The sequence below is a fragment of the Sorex fumeus genome, unplaced genomic scaffold (genome assembly GCF_029834395.1).
Source record: "Sorex fumeus unplaced genomic scaffold, SorFum_2.1 ptg000233l, whole genome shotgun sequence".
Classification (NCBI taxonomy): Eukaryota; Metazoa; Chordata; class Mammalia; order Eulipotyphla; family Soricidae; genus Sorex; species Sorex fumeus.
The window spans coordinates 2,502,460-2,522,817 of record NW_026606290.1 but is presented as its reverse complement, the minus strand read 5'-3'; the positions used below and the strand labels follow the sequence as shown (position 1 = coordinate 2,522,817).

At 50.9% G+C, this 20,358-nt stretch overlaps 1 protein-coding gene across 8 annotated transcripts in view; it reads right to left on the bottom strand.

Moving 5' to 3' along the window:
- SPTAN1 (spectrin alpha, non-erythrocytic 1) overlaps positions 1-9,481 on the bottom strand; it is a 62,730-nt gene extending 53,249 nt beyond the window's left edge. For 4 of the 8 annotated variants that reach the window (XM_056108759.1, XM_056108760.1, XM_056108761.1 and 1 more), the window contains exons 1-2: positions 9,330-9,398; positions 6,929-6,979 (exon numbers count right to left, since the gene is read on the bottom strand). In XM_056108759.1, the coding sequence (XP_055964734.1) occupies positions 6,929-6,961 (33 nt within the window). In that variant the 5' untranslated portion in view covers positions 6,962-6,979; positions 9,330-9,398. Of the gene's footprint in view, positions 1-6,928; positions 6,980-9,329 lie in introns of all 8 variants that reach the window. The other 4 variants (XM_056108754.1, XM_056108758.1, XM_056108756.1 and 1 more) reach the window with 3 other exon arrangements.
- Between the last annotated feature and the right edge of the window lie 10,877 nt (positions 9,482-20,358).

The window sequence follows — 20,358 nt, the reverse complement described above, 5'->3', positions numbered from 1 at the left end:
AGCCCAATGGTCGGTAGCAGCATCCAGAGAGTAATGCAAGGCCAAGCAGTCTGGCACCATGAGTTACAGCCCCTTGCACCTGGAGTGATAAGGGGATGTGAGAGAATGTCTATATTTCAAAGCTGAGCTGGGTTTAGGGATCTATGAGAAAGGGAAGATTGCTTCTATGTAATACTAAGAATGAAAAGGCAGCCAAAGGAAGAGATGTTAACCCTTTCCAAACCAGTCCAAACACACGAGCCCATTTTCATGGGGCCTGTCTTCTTGCCCGCTTGTGAGTAGTCTCCAGGGGCTCATCCTAACAGTTCTGGTTGGACACCAACACAAGGCAAGTGCCCTACCAACTTATCTCACCAGCTCTTAGACATTAGAAATAATGTCTCTTGTTCTGGACCACAGAGCACAGGGGCTTAAGGTGCTCACCTAGCATGCTGCCGACGCTGCTTTGATCCCTGACACTGCATGGTGTCCCAGGTTCTCGAGAAGTGACTGACCACATACACGCAGAACCAGATGTAGCTCATGGGCTGTCCCTGCTCCCAAATTTGTTTGCTGAATGATCAAGACATGCTGGGGTTGGAGCAGCTGCACAGCAGCCCTGAAAACGGCTGAAAGGTGGAGGGAGCTGATGTGGCTACCCCAGCCTCATGCATGGTCAAACTGGAAGCTAGAAGAGCTTCCAGGAATGTGCTGACTCCCCACTTGGGTGTCAACCTAACGAGTCTGCCTGAATTTCGACTTCTGACGGGCCAGGCCGCCAGCATGTTGTATTAGACAAATGGTTGTTCCTTTCCCTCTGGCAGAGCTTTGATCCACAGATAACTGTGTCTGAACAAAGATATTTCCACAAAACCAGTCTCAAGAGTCCTTAAAACCAGAAGGCTAGTGGCAGGCTGACTGCCAAGTGTCCGAGACTCCTGTGCCAGCCCTTGCACTGCCCGATGAGGCGTGGCCGGGCCATGCAGACCCTGGTGGGCCCCCCCCACCCCCCCTACTTGCTAGCTGGCGCAGTGTGCTCAGGCACAGCTCTCACGAGACTTCCTCCCGGCTCCATGACAGACCCATGGGGACAGGGAAAAAGCACATGTCCCCCATGCGAGGCCCTGCACTCACCCCCTGTTGCCTTCTGGCAGGAAGATTCTCTCCCTCACCGGGACTCCAGGAGAGACTCCCACACAAAACCCTCAAGGTATAAAGCTGCTGCACCTCCCCCACTAGGCCTGACACTGAAAGCTGCTAAGGACAACACCAGCCAGACAGGCTCCTCAGAGCCCAGGAGGCGACCTCTCCCCGCATACACACTCCCCAGGCCCTTATCAAGCCAATTCTGTTCCCTATGTGCAAAGGGAGAAAGTGCTGCCACTTTGTAATCACGATGACGCGGCCCTAATAAGCAGTTGGGTGTTGGGTGCCCAGGGTGACCCGGACACGGGCTTCTAGAGCGGGAGGCCAGAGCAGACTCTCCACCAACCAGAGCGAACCAGCTCCTCTCGGGTAGCTGTTTATTAGTTCCTTCATCCTGTTTACTTCCTCTTACCTGATTTTCTTTACGGGCCACACCCAGTAATTCTCAGGAATCATGCCTGGCAGGCTTGGGGGACCATATGGGATGCCAGGGATCAAACCCACATCAGCTGCATGCAAGACTAGTGTCTTACCCACAGTATTATCTCTCTGACCTCTACTTTCTCTTATCTTCCCCATACCTTATGAGAGAGGAGCGTATTAATCACTAAAAAAGAAAGGAAAAGAAAAAAACCTAGAGGCCAGAGTGGTACCACATGCAGTACCACACGAGTAACATGTGGTATCGCATATGGTCCCCTAAGCCCTGCCAGGTGTGAACCCTAAGTGAAGAGCCAGAAATAAGCCCTGCCCACCACTGGGTGTGACCCCCCCCAAAAAAAATCTAAATAGGAGGGTGGTTTCAATCGTGCATGAACTCCTATGTTAACAGTATTGTACATCACGATGCCTTAAAAAATATCTAAATTTTTAAAAAAAGAAAACAAAAAAATATATATATATCTAAATTAATTTTATTTTTTTAAGCCTCAGTCTTGGGCTGGAGAGATAGCACAGGGGTAAGGTGTTTGCCTTGCACGCAGAGGACCCCAGTTTGAATCCTCAGCACCACACATGGTCTTCAAGCACTGCAGGGAATGATCCCTATGTATGAGCAGGAATAAGCTCTGAGTACCACTGGGTGTGGCCCCACAATTTACTTGGGGCCAGGGAGCTGGCTCAAAGGACTGGGGCACGTATTTTGCATAAGGGAGGATGAGTTTGATCCCTAGCACCCCATGGCTCTCCTGAACACCACCAAGCATAGCCCCTGAGCATTGGTAGAGTGGACCAAATCCAAACAACAAGGTTTATTTCTATACTTCCTTTGTTCTCATCCTCTGGGAAAGGTCACAGTGGACAAACAGCAGGAAATGATGCAGCGAATTTGTTTGCCTTCCAGAAAGATCAAGTTATATCAGAAACAACAGCTACCGTGCGGGAGTAAGACACTGCCTTTTCTTTTGGAGGGGAGGGGGTTGAGGTCTTGATATCACACCTGATAATGGTCAGTTACTTCCAGTTTGGTCGCTCCTGCCAGGGCCCCAACGACCATGCATGTAGTGAGGGGGATGGAGCCCAGCAGACTCCTGGGCTCCCCAGCATCACATGGTTCCCTGAGCACCACCCAGAGTGAGTCCCTGGGCACAGAACTGGGAGTAGCCCCTGGTACTGCCGAGTATGACCAAAACAAAAAAAGGACACAAAAGATCCTCATCTATGGTGCGACGGTGCTGTCTCCACAGCAGCAGCTGAGCTGCTGATGTATTTCCCACGTGCAATAAAACTGGGATTTCTAACGGATGCTGCCATGGAAATTTCTTCAAAAATCACAATGGATAGCAGTCCATTCTGTTGGAAAAAAGAGAAAGGAATCCTACCCTAATACTGCCAAGATTCTACTGGACCTCAGCCCCCTTTCTCGGGTTCAGCTAGCTGGTTTGCCCCTGCCAATCCAGGGAGACAGTCCAGCGAGGCCCTCCTGGAATTAACCAACCTAAAAGGCCTTCTTTGTCACCCCAGTGAAGTAGAACGAGTCAATTCTATACCAAGTGCTCCGGTCAGGCAATAATGGACTTTTCTTTCCTGCAGCGGGTCAGCCGACACCAGGAAGTGGGAGCCCTGCCAAGCCACAACTGGAGGCCTGGGAGGAGGCTGGGTCTCACTCCCGCTGCTGCTGGTACCCACAAGCCCCACTGCGTGAGGGGATGCATTCACAGGTACCCCTCACTCTAAACCTAAGTAGCTGAGTCCAACGTATCTATACAAGGTTCAGGTTCTTTTGTGCTCGTAAGAGTCAAAAGATAAAGTCCACTTAAAGCAGGGAGGGAAATCTCCCTAATACCAAGAACTGTTACCCAAAACTAGGGGAGAAAGGTTAATGGAATTTCTGGGGCTCTGCCTGTGACTGACCATGACTGAGGCTGCAGCTGCCAAAGCCCTGGCCCTGCCCAGAAATATGCGGTGAACTGATAAGGCCAACTCTGCAACTCTGCAATGTTCCAGTCATAACGAGATTAACACCCTTTGCAAGCTGGAAAGGAAGAACTTGGGAAATGTGCCATTAACCCAAATTCAATCCCCGGAACGGGAATGGTTCCAAGTCCTCAGGAATGATCCTGAGCACAGAGCCAGGGATGAGCTCTGAGCACCAGTGGGTGGCTCAAAAACCCAAACCAAAAAACCCAACCTCCAGACCTGGGGAGACAGTGCAGGAAGTAAGGCACTTGCCTTGTATGTGGCTGAGTCCAGTTCGATCCCCAGCACTGAACATGGCCCCCTGAGCAGAAAGCCAAGACTAGGTCTGGAGCACCACTGGGTGTGGCCCAAATTCCTCCAGCCCCAAAAAACCAAAACCCACCTCCAATCTCAGCAGTCTATCTCTCAGGTCCACCCAACATCTGCTTATCTCTCTGCCGCCCATCCTCTCTGATTTGGCCCAACTTGGAGAAAGAAGATGAGGAAACCAGTGCCAAATTTCTTGGATGATTCAGGACACCTTCCACTTAAGGTCACCAAGGAAGGAGAAGGCCAAAGCTTTGCAATATTATTATGGAAGACAGAAAGGGGGCCTAGCCATAAGTGCTGCAATGCAGCAAAATGTTCACCGCCTCACTCAGCAAGTAACGTGAACTGATCTTGAGAATTACGACTCTGACCTCTATCATATGAAATAAAAGCAGCAGTGCTGTCACGCTACAGCCGGTTCCTGGGAGGGAAGAGACAGTCAGACTAAAGATAAAAATCGGGGGCTGCAGAGAGAGTACAGGGGTAGGTCTTGCATGTGACCAACTCATTTGATCCCTGGTCCCCCAGATGTTCCCAGAGACCCGCCAGAAGTGATTCCCGAGTGCAGAGGCAGTAAGCCCTGAGCACCACCAGGTATGGTCCACAACCCCTCTCCCTAAAATATATTTTGAGGTCCAAAGAACTAGTACTAGGGTTAAAGGCACTTGCCTTGCACATGGCTGACCCTGGTTTAATTCCTGGCACCAAATATAATCCCTCAGCACCACCAGGAAGTGGCTCCTGAACTTGGGAGTAAGCCCTGAGCACCTCTGGGTGTGGTCCAACTCCATCCCACCCCCCAAAAAACCTGGTTAGAGAATTTTAATTTTTTAAAATAAAAACCTGGCTTTGTTCAGAGCCAATTCGGCGCTGGGGCACGGTTACTCCTGCCAGTGCTCAGAGGACCATGTGGTGGTAGGGATCAATCTGGGCTTATTGCCTATAGAAATTTTTAGTTTAAATCCAGAAGACATTCACATGTCTGAGGACTCTCCATATCTAACCCAAATTTACACACTTTATAAACTAAAAATGATTCCGAATTCAAGGCCAGGTGTTAATAAGTATGTTTCTCTTCCTGAAGAATGTTGAGAAACAGTTGTTTGTGGCAATTCTTGGTGTTTGGGGAATTTTTTATATCTTCACCTAAGTTACACAAGTCACAGGGCCGCTGTGCCAGGGCAGAGGCAGTGGATGAAAATTGCACTGTGTTAAGCAACAAAAAAGGCTGCAGATTCAAACCAAAGGTCAAATACTTCGGATTCTGCAACCTTGGCACCCGCAGTGAGAATGCTGGGCCAGTCTCACAGATTTAGGTGAGCGGAAGAATCCAATAAGCACAATTTCTCTGCAGAAATTGGTGAGGATGAAAGGGGTCACTTTTCAAAATAAAGCCTTCAGTGGCTGTCTGTTCCACAGGCTTGAACGTGCAGATGCAAAATTAATTTCTATTTCAGGCGGATACCGGAGGTACTTTTTTTTTTTTTTTTTTTGCAAGGAACGGAATTTTAGGGACTAACAGGATAAGATCATTTGTTTGGATGGAAAAACTCATAGCGAAAGGTCAGAAATGCCACTCAAATTTGGTTTTTGATGCTTATTATTTACTATAGGGGGAAGGTTCTGGTTATATACAATAAGTGCTCAGGAATCACTGCTGGGAGTGCTAGGGGATATGTGTGGTGCCAGGAATCAAATCAGGACTGGCTGTATGCGAGGCAATTACCTTAGCAGCACCTTCCGCCCTGTACTCTCTCTCCACCCTTGTTTTTGATGCTGAGTCAGATCCTTCCCAGGTGCTGAACCAGCAATGCCATTCCCCCAGTCCCAGGCTTAGGAAACCAGCTTATATCAAATTTTATACTTCCAAAGCAAGGGAACTACATCCATGGAGGTGGAAGGGCTTCTCCAGACAAACTACTAGAACTGAGGTTAGCACCTACAAAGTTTCATACCAATACATCTTCAGATCAAACCAACGAACTCAAATCTAAGCCATAGATTTTAGTGGCAGACCTAATGGTAAGCAGAAGTAAATAATGTGTGAATAAAACAACACAATTTCTGTTTAAATCACATTCCAATCAGAACTCTGGATCCACATATCAGCCTTCAAATTGATTAATTCATTTAACTCGTTAGCACTATTCTGTAGTCGAGCAGGGATGTAGCTTGAAGAAAGCAAACAATTCATACTGCATTGCATCAAAATCCAGAAATGCAGAACAATGGAGAGAAAAACTTACTTCTGAATGCTTCCCAAACACTATCTTCCTGCTACTTACCTTTTAACCTGTAAAATTCAGATAAGAGGTATTTAAGTGCAAAATATTGTCACTGAGATCCAAAACAGGAAAAGTTTATAATGCGGCCCATTTTTATAAACCTCATTTAAAAAATTTACATCTGATTTATAAAAGGGCCTGTCTTGGATTTATCACCCATAATAATTTGAAAACAGAGTTTATATTTTTTCTTCAGATATAGCAAGACATTGACTTTAAGGATCTTTTTTGAAGAAGGTCCAATTTAGCAACTCAGAAACTACACAAAACATACTCAAATGAGCTTTTCTTTTTTAACAAGAAAAGGCACACTCCATTTCATTACAAGGATCGTGGTAGGAAAAACGAAATCAATGGGAACAGGAAACAAACCCAAGTTTTTATGATTTGTGGAACTTAAAAGTATTATTCATGTTTTCATTCTGCCCTGCAAATATTAAAAATAATCAGTTTATCCCTTGGTTCTTAAGAACCAAGTAACCATCAAAAAAGAGAAAAATCAGCAAACACTACATGCAAACACCAGCAGGGTGATGAGAAACCAATATATTCATGCCTTATAGAGAGCAAGATGAAAACAGGAGGCTTTGGAAATGGTAGAATAAATTTTACCGAGACCTGTTCAAGGAACACCAAAAAAACCAAACCTAACCAATCGGCTTAACAGAAAGATCATGCAGCCAGGGATCCCCCCGTCTCTTTAGATCATTCAACCTCTGACACAAACGTGTCTTCACAGCAAGGCAGGCAAGGCTGAAAGGCAACACATTTCCTGCATGCTGCTCAAATACCTGGACTCTGCGTTTACGAAACGATGACAACATGGTGGAGGAATGTGGAGTCTAGAGGGAGGGGGAGAGCAAGATCACAAGCTTCTAAAGGCCAACTGAACGAAAGGCCATCAGAAGGCAGAAAACCTCTTTTTCACATGTACGAAGACGGGAACCCACCAGGTCTCACCTCCCTCAAGCCTTTCTCATTCCACAGTATTTGAAAGCTGAGATCCAAAATGCGGCAAAAGAACTGAGGTTTTGTGGTCACAGGGCGACGCCCAGGCAGTGGGCGGTGCCGTGATCAAGTCAGCCCTTTTGGCACGGTTCCACCACTTTTCAAATAAATGGACAGTGACTCTACTTTTCGGCTCAACCTGGCTTCCCTCCCCTCCCCGCGACCTACATTCTGATGGATTCATCCAGACTCCCAGGCCTAGGTGCTTCCTAAACACCCTCCACTCCTCCACAGGAACACGAAAGGCATTTTAGGAAAGGAGAATGCCGGCCCCGAAGGCCTGACCTGGCCCGGGAATAGGACACACTTCCTTCACAGATGACGACTTCCTGCTCAGAACTGGTCAGAGAGGCACAGGCAGCCTGCAGGGAGGGGCCAGCACAGCTGTTCTGGGGCCACAGGCGCCCCAGGATCAGCCCTGAGACCCTCATCCGCATTCCTGGCGGTTGTGCATTCATTCCACTGGATGCTGGGGAGCAAGCAGGTCCTGGCGGCTCCTAGGAGCCCAGCTTCCAGCGGCCTCCAGTCCACAGTTCTGGGCACCAGGCAGGCCATAACAGAACTGGGGAGGATTCCTGACACCCAGATCTCAGGGTCTGTGGTTTGGCCCCTCCCTGTGGGCTTTGAAGGAGACCAATGCGCCCGTGGGAACCAAGAGGCAAGACCTGAAAAAAATCGCCCTCCCCAGACTTGTGCAGAGGATCCCCGGGCGTGTGCCCATGGGAGCCTGGGACGCCACGGAACTCCCCGATTCTTAGATTACCACGGGACACCCGGCCAAGACCACGAGCATTTCCGAGAGCCACCACTGAACCCGGGCTCCCCGTAAGGGCTTCCCACCTGCTGGCCTCGGCTCTGCAGCCAGGTCCCTCCGAGAGCAGCAGTGAAGGCCTTGGGGCCCCTCTGAGGCAGTAACTGGCCCAGTTACTAAAAAAGGCTCCCAGTTAATTTCCTGCCTTCTCCCACCCCCCTCACATGTGTCAAACGAGGACTTCAATGTGACCTCTAAAAATCGGACAGAGGGGCCGGAGCGATAATAGCACAGCGGGGAGGGCGTTTGCCTTGCATGCGGCCGACCCGGGTTCGATTCCCAGCATCCCATAGGGTCCCTCAGCACCGCTAGGAGTCATTCCTGATTGCACGAGCCAGGAGAAACCCCTGTGCATCGCCGGGTGTGACCCAAAAAGCAAAAAATAAAATATATATATATAAATAAAAAAATAAAAATCGGACAGAAGCAGCAAGGCAAGGCAAAACAAGCGGTGAGCGAGCTCCAAGGCGTGGGGGCTCCGTGGTTGCGCTGGGGGAGGTGAGCCCACCTCTGCTCTTCCGATTTTTCCGCTTCCTGTCTCCAAGACACCCCCACCCTTCCATCTCCGCCACATTCCCTTTCACTTAAGTCCAATTGCTATGACTACGCTCTTTCTCCCGACTGGAAAAAGACTTCATCTGCCTCTCCCGGTCCTCCCTGTTGGCCATATGATGGGGAAACTGGCTGCTTTTTTTTGATAATAATAATAATGATGATGATGATGATAATACCAGGATGAAGCCAGAACAAAGAGCGTCAATAATTCAGGCCCATTACATAAAAAAAAAAATACATCAGAGGTGGCGTATGTCTGCAGCCAAGTTCAAAAACATCGGGCTCTTCAGGGGTCGAATTTTAAGAGCAGATTCAGCCCCCTTCCCCCTGGCATCAACCCCTCCCCCCGTTATTTAAAATATGTCCTTCGGGGTGGGGGTGGGGGTCCTCAAGGCGACTCGGAGGGGAGGATCTCGTGGGGGGGGCGTTGTGGAACAAAAGGCTCGGCCCGGGTGACAGGCTCTGACACACGTCGTCGTCGTCGTCGTCGTCGTCGTCCACGGCACAGCCCCGGGCGGCCGCAGGTCCCCCCCGACCCCCCGCACTAAGCCGGCGCCGCGACCCCTGACGGGCCCGTGAGGGGGGCCGGACGCGCGCGGGCAGCCCCGCACCCGGCTCGGCTCCGCGGGGCCCCGAGGGGGCGCGCGGGGCGGGGTCGCGGCGTCCAGCGGCGTCCAGCGGCGGCCTCGTCGCCCCCGGCCCCCCGGCCCGCGGCCCAGTCGGTCAATGACATTCCAGACGCCGCGGCCGCTCCTCGGCGCCCGCCCCCCGCCCGGCGCCCCGCGCCCCCCGCCCGGCCCCGAGCCGCCCCCGCTCACCGGCTCCTGACGGGGGACGAGCGCTCACGGGGGCCGGTGTGAAGCGGGTGCGCTGGAGGGAGCGACTTGCCTCCGCGGCCTTCGCTCCTCGCCGTTCGCTCCGCAGCGGGTAGTGGCGGCGGCGCGCGCGCCCCGCCCCTTTTATAGGCGGTCACGCGCGTCCCCGGCGGCCGGCGGGCAGGGGGCGGAGCTCCGGCCCGAGCGCCGCCCGAGCGCCCGGCGGAAAGGGCCGAGCGCTCCCGGAAGGAGCCGAAGCGGGGCGGGCGGGGCCGGGGAAAGCAGCGAGGCCGGAGAGCCGGCGCCGGAGGATGGGCCGCGGGGGCGCGCGCCGCGGCCTTGGGGCGCGGGGAGCTGGCGGGGGGGGAAGTGTTGCGGGGGCCCGGGAGGCGCTGCCTCCGCCCAGGCGGGCCGGGAGGCTCCAGGCGCCCCGCCCGCCCCGCATTGTGCATCGTCCAATCCAGACCCTCCCTGCCCTGCAGAGAATCTGCACCCCACCCCTCCACCCCTGGGAGCCCTTCCAGGACTGCAGCAGCGAAGGGCGGGGCAGGGGCCAGCGCTGCAGTCTGGCTGAGGATGCTGCGGGGGGGGCCCCGGCCGGAAAAACGCCCCGTCCCTAAAGGGTGAGATCACCCCTAGGCCTCCCTTCGCGTCCTGCCCACTTTCCCCAGGAAAAGGCTGTGAGCAACCCCAGTCAGCCTGGAAGGTTGAGGACTGGGGTCTTATCAAGCCAAAGATGATGATGATCTTGAACTCTGAATCTCAGGAGGTGGTTTAAGACGTTCATTTTTGTCTGTTTGGGCGCCCCACCTGGCTGTGCTCAGGGCCTTCTCCTGGCTTTGTGTTCAGGGAACCGTATGGGGTGCCAGGAATCAAAATCGGGAGTCAGCCCTGTTCAAGGCAAGTGCCCTATCTGCTGTTAGACTATCTCCCCCACCCCAGTATTACAAAGGGCAAATTTGATCATTAATTAAAAAAAAAAAAAGAAAGAAAGAAACGAAAAGAAAAAAAGGGTTGATTCATTTGGAATGCAAACAGCCATTCCAGAATCCAGAGAGTTAATCAGTTTTGTGTTCTCATAGCAAAAGCTTTCTCTCCAGTCACCCGTGGAGCATGACGCATTAATAAACAAGACCTTAAAGTTCTTCCACCATTCATGGAACTTTCCTTATGTACCAGAAAATCAGCTTACCATTTCATGTATTACCTTTTATTTTTCCATATATTCCCTTTAAAAAAAAAACTTGACAGGAATCTCATAAAGAAGCGATTTCCTCCCCTTTTGAGGTGGGCTGGCCCCAGGAAGGCAGCAGGTCAAAGAAAAAACTAGGGTCTGAGCCGGAGACATAAGAGTGGGTAGGACACTTTCCGCTGCCGTGGTGGACCAGGGTTTGATCCCCCACACCACATAGGATCCTCCAAGCCCCTCCAGGAGTGATCTCTGAGCAGAGAGAGCTAGTAGTAAGCCCTGAGCACCGAAGGATGGCCCCTGGGTGTGGCCAGAAAAAAATGAAACAAAACATTCTGTGCTCCTGCCTTTCCAGGGGGGCGGGCACGCTGAATGTGGGGTGCTGTGGGAAGAAGGAAGGGGTTTCTCTGCCTTGCAGACTAAGCACTTCAGCACTGCAGCCCCCCCACGCCATCTGGGTCCAGCCCGGGAGAGTAGTGTTCAGGTCATGGGCAAGAAGTGGGCCCCCCAGGAAGGCCTCCTGGGTTACCCAGCACCCTCCCTTTCCAGTGAATATAAAGACTGGGGTACTGCCCCTCTCCTGCCTGTGCCTGGCATCTGCAAGCTTCTTCTGAGGCAGCCCTGGCTTCTACCAACTGTCACAGTGCAGGAAAATCCACCAGGCTGGCCAGTTGAGAGAGAAGCGACCACACCCCAGAAGCCACCAGCCACCGGAGGGAAAAAAAAAAAAAAAACATAGGTGCTCAGAGGCATTTCCTGCAATGGTCTCTTGCAGACAACAGGAACTCCTCCCTGGAATGTGCCTTCCTGGGAACAGCTGATGGCTGTCCTGAGTCTCTATTCTCCCCCACCCCACCGAGAGCTGCAAAATAAGCAGACATCCAGCTCAGACTGCAAGATGATTTCATAAACCATCATAGCGCTCGTCAATTTCCAGGTCCTTCTGCTCCAGCAAGGAACAGCTCTCCAGGTGCCGAGCCAGACCTAATTTTTTTTAAAAAAGGAATTTTCTTTTCTCTCGCTCTGAAATGGGAGACGCAAAGCAGATCAGAGGCCTTATGAGGAGCGGCTGTACCGACAGAGAAATGAACATCTCCGTTGGGATCCTTTGTCTGATCTGAGACCAGGCCAAAGGCAGCAGCTCAGCCCTTGCCGCCTCCCACGCACTCCCCCACCCGTTCCGCATTTGGCACAGGCAAGGAGCCTTTTACTCAGCCTCTCCTCACCGCCCTATTGTCTGCCCAACTCACTCTCCTCCTACCAGTTTCACTTAAGCTGGAGCTTGGTTGAATGTGGGGAGAAGAGATTCTCACAGAGAGCAGCTCATTCAGAATAAAAATACCTTGCCCATCCTGTGAGGCCCTAGGTTCGAGCTGAGACTGCAAAAGGGAAAAGGAGAAAAAACAGCGAGAAGTGGGCTGGGTAGAGGGGCTCAGAGGACCGGGGCAGCTGCTTCGCATGCTGGAGCCCCATATTTCATTCCCTTCACCCACTTGGCACGAGCACTGAAACGGGAGCAGACGGCACCGTGCCAGATACCCTCTCCAAAACCAAACTCAAAACAAAGAAAAAAAACGGGCAACAAAAGCACAGGATAGGGGCTAGAGAGACAGCACAGAGGGTAGGGTGTTTGCCTTGCACGCCGCCGACCCAGGTTCAATTCCCAGCATCCCATAGGGTCCCCTGAGCACCGTCAGGAGTAACTCCTGAGTGCAGAGCCAGGAGTAACCCGTGAGCATCACCGGGTGTGACCCAAAAAGCAAAAAAAGAAAAATAAAAAATAATGCACAGGATAGTTGCAGCTGCTCTGTAACCTATGGCCTGCAGACGCAGGGGCAAATCTGCTTTCCAAACCCCCCTTTTTTTTTCGTTTTGGGTCACACCCAGCAATGCACAGGGATTACTCCTGGCTTTGCACTCAGGAATTACCCCGGCGGTGCTTGGGGGACCATATGGGATGCCAGGGATCGAACCCTGGTTGGCTGCATGCAAGGCAAACGTCCTACCCGCTGTGCTATCGCTCCGGCCTCCCAAACCCCCTTTTGTAAGCCCAGCAGTAGTTTGTTTTTTTCTTTTTGGGTCACACCCGATGATGCACAAGGGTTACTCCCGGCTCTGTACTTAGGAATTACTCCTGGTGGTGCTCGGGGGACCATATGGGATGCTGGGAATCGAACCCAGGTTAGCTGCATGCAAGGCAAATGCCCTACCCGCTATGCTATTGCTCCAGCCCCCAGCAGCAGTTTGATATGCATCAAAGCCTGGGCTCTGGGGACTCTGCATGACCTTGTCGGGTGATTCTGGTCAACCTTGGGGTAACAGCAGTTACATTTGCACACAGTCTCTCTCCTTTTTCTCCCCCTCTTCTCTGTCCCTTTCCTCTCCCTTTCTCCTCTCTCTCCAAAGTCAACAAACAAGGAAAACCACTTCTACTTTTCCTTGCAACAAGGGAGTGACTGGGAAGGGTCAGGCTCCCAGTGGGCTGTGCGTCTCCCCCGGTGACTTTCTGCAGCGTCAGCACTGGCAGGGAACAGCTCAGACCTTCCCAACACAGCGCTGTGCCACGGCCTGGCTCTGTGAAATGAGACTGACACGAGAGGACAAGCATTGTGTGACTCCACCGAGAACCATCAGAGGCAGAAAGTGGAGCAGCGGGACCGCCCACCAGGGCTGAGGGAGGGCCACGGAGTGTCTAATGGGGACAAACATTCAGATCTGCCAGAAGAGAATGTTCTGGGATGGATGGTGTGGTAGCTATACAACAATGTGCCTATATGAAATGCCAGAGAATTTTACCTAAAACGTGGGGCCAATTTGGGGGCTGGAGAGATAATACAATGGGTAAGATTCTTGCCTTGCACGCAGCCAACCCAGGTTTGATTTCTAGCATCCCATATGGTCCCCCATGCACCGCCAGGAGTAATTTCTGAGTATAGAAGTGACCCCTAGCGCTGTCGGGTGGGGCCCAAAAACAAAAATAAAAAAGGGTCAATTTTTTTTTTCCTTTTTGGGTCACACCCGGCAATGCTCAGGGGTTACTCCTGACTCTGCACTCAGGAATTGCTCCTGGCAGTGCTCAGGGGACCATATGGGATGCTGGGAATCGAACCTGGGTTGGCCGCATGCAAGGCAAATGCCCTACCCACTGTGTTATCACTCCAACCCCGAAAAAGGGTCAATTTTAAATTTGGGGGCCACACTCGGTGGTGCTTGGTATTTTTTTGTTTTGTTTTTTGGGGGGTGGCACACCTGTCAGTAACTTCTGGCTATGCGCTCAGGAATCACTCCTGGCATCCTTGGGGCACCATATGGGATGTTGGGGACCGAACTCTGATTGGCCACATACAAAGCAAGCGCCCTCCCCGCTGTCCTACCTTTCCAGTCTCACTGCTCAGGTTGACTCCTGATTTTGTACTCGGGGATCACTCCAGGCCGTACTTGGGGAGTCTATGGAGTGCCAGGGATGGAACCAGAGTCACCTGCATACAAAGCAAGCACCTGACTTGCTGTCCTAGCTCGCCAGACCCCTCCTGTTCCAACTTTTTTCTTTCCCATTAGAATGTTCTTTCGTTCAAAAAAAAAAAAAAAGAAGAATGTTCTTTCGTTCCAACCAAACCCTTGTTTCAACAACAAGTCTTTAAATTTATAGAAATAGTATTTCTGGAAGTACAGTTTGGCAGTACGAATCAGAATATAAGCCCAGGGCTGAGAGTTCAAAAGGTCTGGAGTTCATGTTTTGCTTGCGCAACCCCCAGTATGGGAGTCAGTCACATACCACATGGCTCCCTGGGCACCTCCAGGAAGAAAATCCACATCACAAGTCAGGAGCAGCCCTGAAGCATCGCTAAGTTGGACTTGCCCTTCCAATTTAAAAAAAAACCCTGTAATTTCATATACATATATTGGGGCTGGAGCAATAGCACAGCGGTAGGGCATTTGCCTTGCACCCAGCCAGCCCGGCCGAGCGGGGTTTGATTCCTCCACCCCTCTCGGAGAGCCCGGCAAGCTACTGAGAGTATCTCACCCGCACGGCAAAGCCTGGCAAGCTCCCCGTGACGTATTCGATATGCCAAACACAGTAACAAGAAGTCTCACGATGGAGATGTTACTGGGCCCGCTCGAGCAAATGGATGAACAGCGGGAGGACAGTGACAGTGACATATACATATAAATTTTTGGTTTGGGAGCCACACACGTTAGTGCTCAGGGCTGACTTGTCATGCTCAGGGGTGACTCCTGGCAGGGCTCATGTATGTTGCCAAAGATCGAATCCAGGCATGTAGGGCAAGCACCCCACCCCTGTACCACAGCTTCAGCTCCTACATCTGCTGTATTTGTACATCAGTGTAACCTCTATTGGTGAGTAAACACAAATTCACAGCACAGTGAGTATCTGGAATAAAAGGAGTTAGAACTGCTTTTTAGAAGGGGCTGGAATGATAGTACAGTGTGTAGGGCATTTGCCTCGCATGTAGCCAACCAATCCGGGTTCGATCCCTGGCATCCCATATTGTTCTCTGAACACCACCAGGAATCAGTCCTGGACACAGAGCCAAGAGTAACTCCTAAGCATCGCCAGGCGTGGCCCCAAATCAACAACGAAAAACAAATAGAACTTTTTTTTTTTTAATAGAAGCCACACTTCTCGGAAGGCTAACCAGGTCATGGTTGGTGATTGATCCTGGGGGCACATATGGTCGTGGGGGTGCTAAGATTCTGGGTCTCACACATGCTAGGCCTGTGTCCTACCATTTGAGCCATGCCTCCAGCCTTTTAGAATTTTGTTGTTTGGGCCAAAGTGGACTGAACTTGTGCCTCCTGCATCTGAAGTGCAGTGTGCATTCCAGCCCTTCAGCCATTCCCTTACCCCCTTTGGGATTATTTTTTTTTCCTTTTGGGGAATTTGGGGCTGTATACCTGGTGGTACTCAGAGGCTACTCTTAGCTCTGTGCTCAGGGGATCATGTGTGGTCTTGGGGATATAACTGTGCTTGGATGGTAACATGCTGGGGTGAATGCCTTAACCCCTAGACTCACTCTGCCTCTACCACCCTTTGGAATTTTTCAATCAATAGTTGAAACTGGGGCTGGAGCGATAGCACAGCGGATAGGGCGTTTGCCTTGCACATGGCCGACCCGAGTTCGATTCCCAGCATCCTATATGGTCCCCCAAGCACCGCCAGGAGTAATCCCTGAGTGCACGAGCCAGGAGTAACCCCTGTGCATCACCGGATATGACCCCCCCACACACAAAAAAGAAAAAACAGTTGAAACTATCTGAGGCCAGAGAGATAACTCAACTGGTGGGGCACACGTTCTGCATGAGGGTGGCCCAGATTTGATCCCTGGAACTGCTTGGAACCTTGAGCACCACTTGAAGTGACTGACAAGCAGAGTGAAGAGAAGCTCTGAGCAGGCCAAACAGCTAGGACAAATAGAGTCCAGCAGGGAAGGTGCTTGTCATGCACGCAGTCAACCCTCATTCTATCCCTGGCACCGCATCAGTTCCTGAGGCCCACCAGGAGTGATCCCTGAGTACAGAGCCAGGGGAAAGCCCTGAGCATCACTGAGTGTGGACCAAAAAACCAGAAAAAGAACAACAAAAACTATAACAACAACAAAAGTAGCTCTAGGAACTGTTAGCTGTGTCCTGCATCCTCCCTCCTTCCCCCCATAAAAGTAGTTTTAGGGGACCAAGCAGGTTGGTCACTTTCCTTGCATGCAGCCAACTCGAATTCTATCCCAGGTCCTACCATGACTAATTCCTGAGTGCAGAGCCAGGAATAACCCGAGCATTGCTGGCTGTGGCCCCCAAACAAAACCAAAGTAGTTTTAACTACTCTGGGTCAAAACTGTCTCTCCAAGATACTTGACTCCTTGCTCCCTGAGAAAAGTGTTTCAGATTTTTTTCTACAGGAATCCCAGGCCCGAGCAGAGTCCTGGAACTGGTGCTCCACCACGGGCTAAAACAATCCTGCAGACTCGTGGAGCTGAATAATTCAAAATAAAAGAGTTTGGACATCCAAAACGTCCTCCCAAAAACCAAAGTTCTTTTCTTCTGGAACCCAAGTCTTTCGCAGTGGAATTGTTGAGAGATACCTGGGCAACAGACATGCCCATCTGCCAGCTGAGACAGCACCACCCTGGCACCTTCATTCATCTGTTGCCCACGCCCTACCTCTAACACCCATCAGCCAAACCTCTCCCACTGCAGAAACCTTCAGGGTCCTGCAGAAAAAAAACTCCGCGAGAAAGTCTCTCCTGAACGAACTTGTGTGTTTTCTCCGATGAATACGATTGTAACCCCCAGGTTTTCCATTTCACTTAAGTATTTTGTCTGTTTGTGAGCCACACCTGGCTATGCTCAAGGCTTATTTCCTACTGGCGCTTGCTCCAGGCTCACTCCTGGCGGATGGAACCGAGGCCAGCCCTGTGCATGGTAAGTGCCTGAGCCACTGTTCTCTCGGCCCTTCTTGTTTCATATATTTTTTTGAAGCAAAATAGATTTTATGGGGAGGGTTTTATAGTGGTGGTGGGTGTGGAACAGAGAGAGAGATTGAGAGAGAGAGATGCACTTGAGAGACCGCGGGCTTCTTCAAGGGCAGAGAGAACCCCTATACACATCCCAGCACTAGACACAAAAGCATGAAAGTACACATCTCAAGAGGGGAGACGCAGGCGACACATGTGCTCGGGTGCCACATGTACTCGGCCACGTGGGCACAAGCAGCACATAGGCTCGGGCAGCATATGCGCCTCAATTTTTTTTTTTTTTTTTGCTTTTTGGGTCACATCCGGAAACGCTCAGGGGTTACTCCTGGCTCATGTACTCAGGAATTACTCCTGGCAGTGCTCGGAGGACCATATGGGATGCTGGGAATTGAACCTAGGTCGGCTATGTTGGCTGTGTGCAAGTCAAACGCCCTACCTGCTGTGCTATCGCTCTAGCCCCTCTTGTTTCATTTTTAAGGAGTGTTTGCGAAGTCTATTTAGTGACCAGTTTCCGTTTCTGCTACGGTTGGCTGACTTTAAGGAAACTTATCCCTGTGATCCTAAAGATTCTAGTGCTTGGTTTTATCACCCTCGGAACTATAGGTGGGGCAGGAATGGCAGTACAGCAGGTAGGGCGTTGGCTTGCACACGGCTGACCTAGGTTGGATCCCCAGCACCATGAGTAATTCTTGAGTGCAAAGCCAGAAGTAACCCCTGATCATCGCCAGGTGTGAGGGTGTGTAGGCATTTTGTACTTATTTAGTTGTTTTTTGTTTGTTTTTTGGAGGAGGGTCACACCCAGAGATGCTCAGGGGTTACTCCTGGCTCTTCACTCAGGGATCACCCTGGCGGTGCTTGGGGGACAATATGGGATGCCGGGGATCAAACCCAGGTCAGCATTGTGCAAGGCAAACGCCCTACCTGCTGTGCTCCAGGCATTCAGTCAGGTATTCTGTCTCTATCTCCAAAAACAAGAACAGAAACATTCAATTTTATCAACATAGTTCAATGATCAAAGTCAGAATATTAATGTTGACAGGATTGCCTTGCACGCAGCCAGCCCGGCCGCACCTGGTTTGATTACTCCGCCCCTCTCGGAGAGCCGGGCAAGCTACCGAGAGTATCTCGCCCGCACAGCAGAGCCTGGCAAGCTCCCCGTGACGTATTCGATATGCCAAACACAGTAACAACAAAGTCTCCAATGGAGACGTTACTGGGCCCGCTCGAGCAAATCCACGAACAATGGGAGGGACTTTACCTTTACCTTTTACCTTATTATCTAACTGATAGACCTTATTGAAGTTTGACAATTGGCTTGATGTCCTTCATGAGACATTCCTAAGATTTTTACCTCTGGTTCAGCTTTCAAGACCATGCACTACAGTACTCAGTGGAAGAATCCTGAAGACTGAGCGCACCAGAGTGGTCCCTGAGCAGAGAGCTGGGAGTAAGTCCTGAGCACCACCAGGTGCCCCAAGCCAAACAATCCCCCCATAAAAAAATCCCAGAAGGATCTCAAAGAGCTAAAATATATATTGTATATATGTTGCTAAATAAAATATACATACATATTTATATTTATATATATATGGGGAAGGGGCCACACCTGGTGGTGCTTAGGAATCATTCCTGGCAGGTATTGGAGACCGTATGTAGTACCAGGGATCAAATCCAGGTCAGTCACCTGCAAGGCAAGTACCCTGTCTGCTGTACTATTGCTCTACCCAAGAAAGATGCTTCTCGACTAATCATTTCTAAAACATTTTTAGGATGTGACCTCCCAAGTGGAGCTCTGGGGATCCTACTGGTGATTCTCAAGTCAATGTGGCCAGTTCACTGCAGGGGCCCAAAATGTGATGTTGCTCAGGCCTATAGTGCCAGGGTCACCCTGGTCGTGCTGGGGACCTCTAGAGTCACCCCCGGTGGTATCTGGGGGACCACGTGGTACTGAACATCTGACCCAGGCGTATGCTGCGCATGTGCCCTAACCACTATACTATTTCCAGGGTCCCTAAAACTTATTGAATCACCATGAGATACCATTACAAAGCTTTTATGCTAAAACTTATTTTTATAGGTTGAAAATTTCTGAAACAGTAAATGAACTCATAGCTCTGATCACGAGAAAAAATTATTTTCTTTGGTTTTGGGACACAGCCAGTGATGCTCAGGGCTGACTCCTGGCAGTACTCAGGGGACCATATGGGATGCCGGGGATTGAACTCAGGTCAGCCATGTGCAAGGCCCTACCTGCTGTGCTCCAAGCTCCCCCCAGTTCCCTCCCCCCCGCCAAAGTGGAGTCTGGTTCTAAGGCAAAATCCTTTGCAATGGAAGTTTTATAAAGTCCTCATGTGGTGGAGGACCTCAGCTCTCATTGGCTTCCTTACAGGATCCACAGGAAATCTAAGAGCTAGGAGTAAACCCCGTGCATGTGCGGGCAAGAAGCACAGAAACAAACGAAGAAGCACAGAAAATGCCTCTTACCGTGTCAGACCATACACAGTGACCCAGGTTCGATCCCCTGCACCACATATGGTCCCCTGAGCACTGCCAGGAGTGATCTTTAAGCATAGAGTCAGGAATAAGTTCTGAGCACAACTGGGCAGGCTCCCAAAACAAGCAAAACCACACACACATAAAAAATGGTATCAGGGGCTGGAGCGATACCACAGCAGGTAGGGCATTTGCCTTGCATGCGGCCAACCTGGGTTCGATTCCTGGCATTCCATGTGGTCCCCTGAGCACAGCCAGGAGTAATTCCTGTGTGCAGAGCCAGGAGTAAACCCTGTGCATAACCAGGTGTGACCCAAAAAGCAAAGAAAAAAAAAAAGGTATCAAAGGTATAGAGAAAGAATGATGCGTTGAGCACAGCCTGAGCACAGGGGAAGGTCTGAGTCTGATTCCTGGCACCACATTTTCTCCTGAGTACCACCAGGAGGAACCCCTAAGCACAGTCAGGTGAGCTGAGGACCACTGGATATGTCCTCAACTACCCCTCCCACCAACCCCCAAAATTTAGGCCAATGATATGACAAAAATCTGGGCAGTCCGCCTGAAAAATGAGGTCAAAATCGGAAGGAAAGCGGGTAGCGCAGGAGAGCCCGTGATCGCTGAGCACAGCACCGGGGGCAGGCCTAAGGGATCTGATGTGCCATCACTATCTCTGGAAATCGCGACCCCGGAGGAAACTTGAGCAGCTGGCATCAGCTACTCCTAGGCGAAGTCCCGTCTGGGTCTGCCATCCAGACCCCTCAGGAACACCAGGGATCCGATGACATGTGCTGGGCGGCTCACTTGTCTACTGCAATCGGCAGGTATTTTTTGTTTTGGGTCACACCTGGTAATGTTCAGG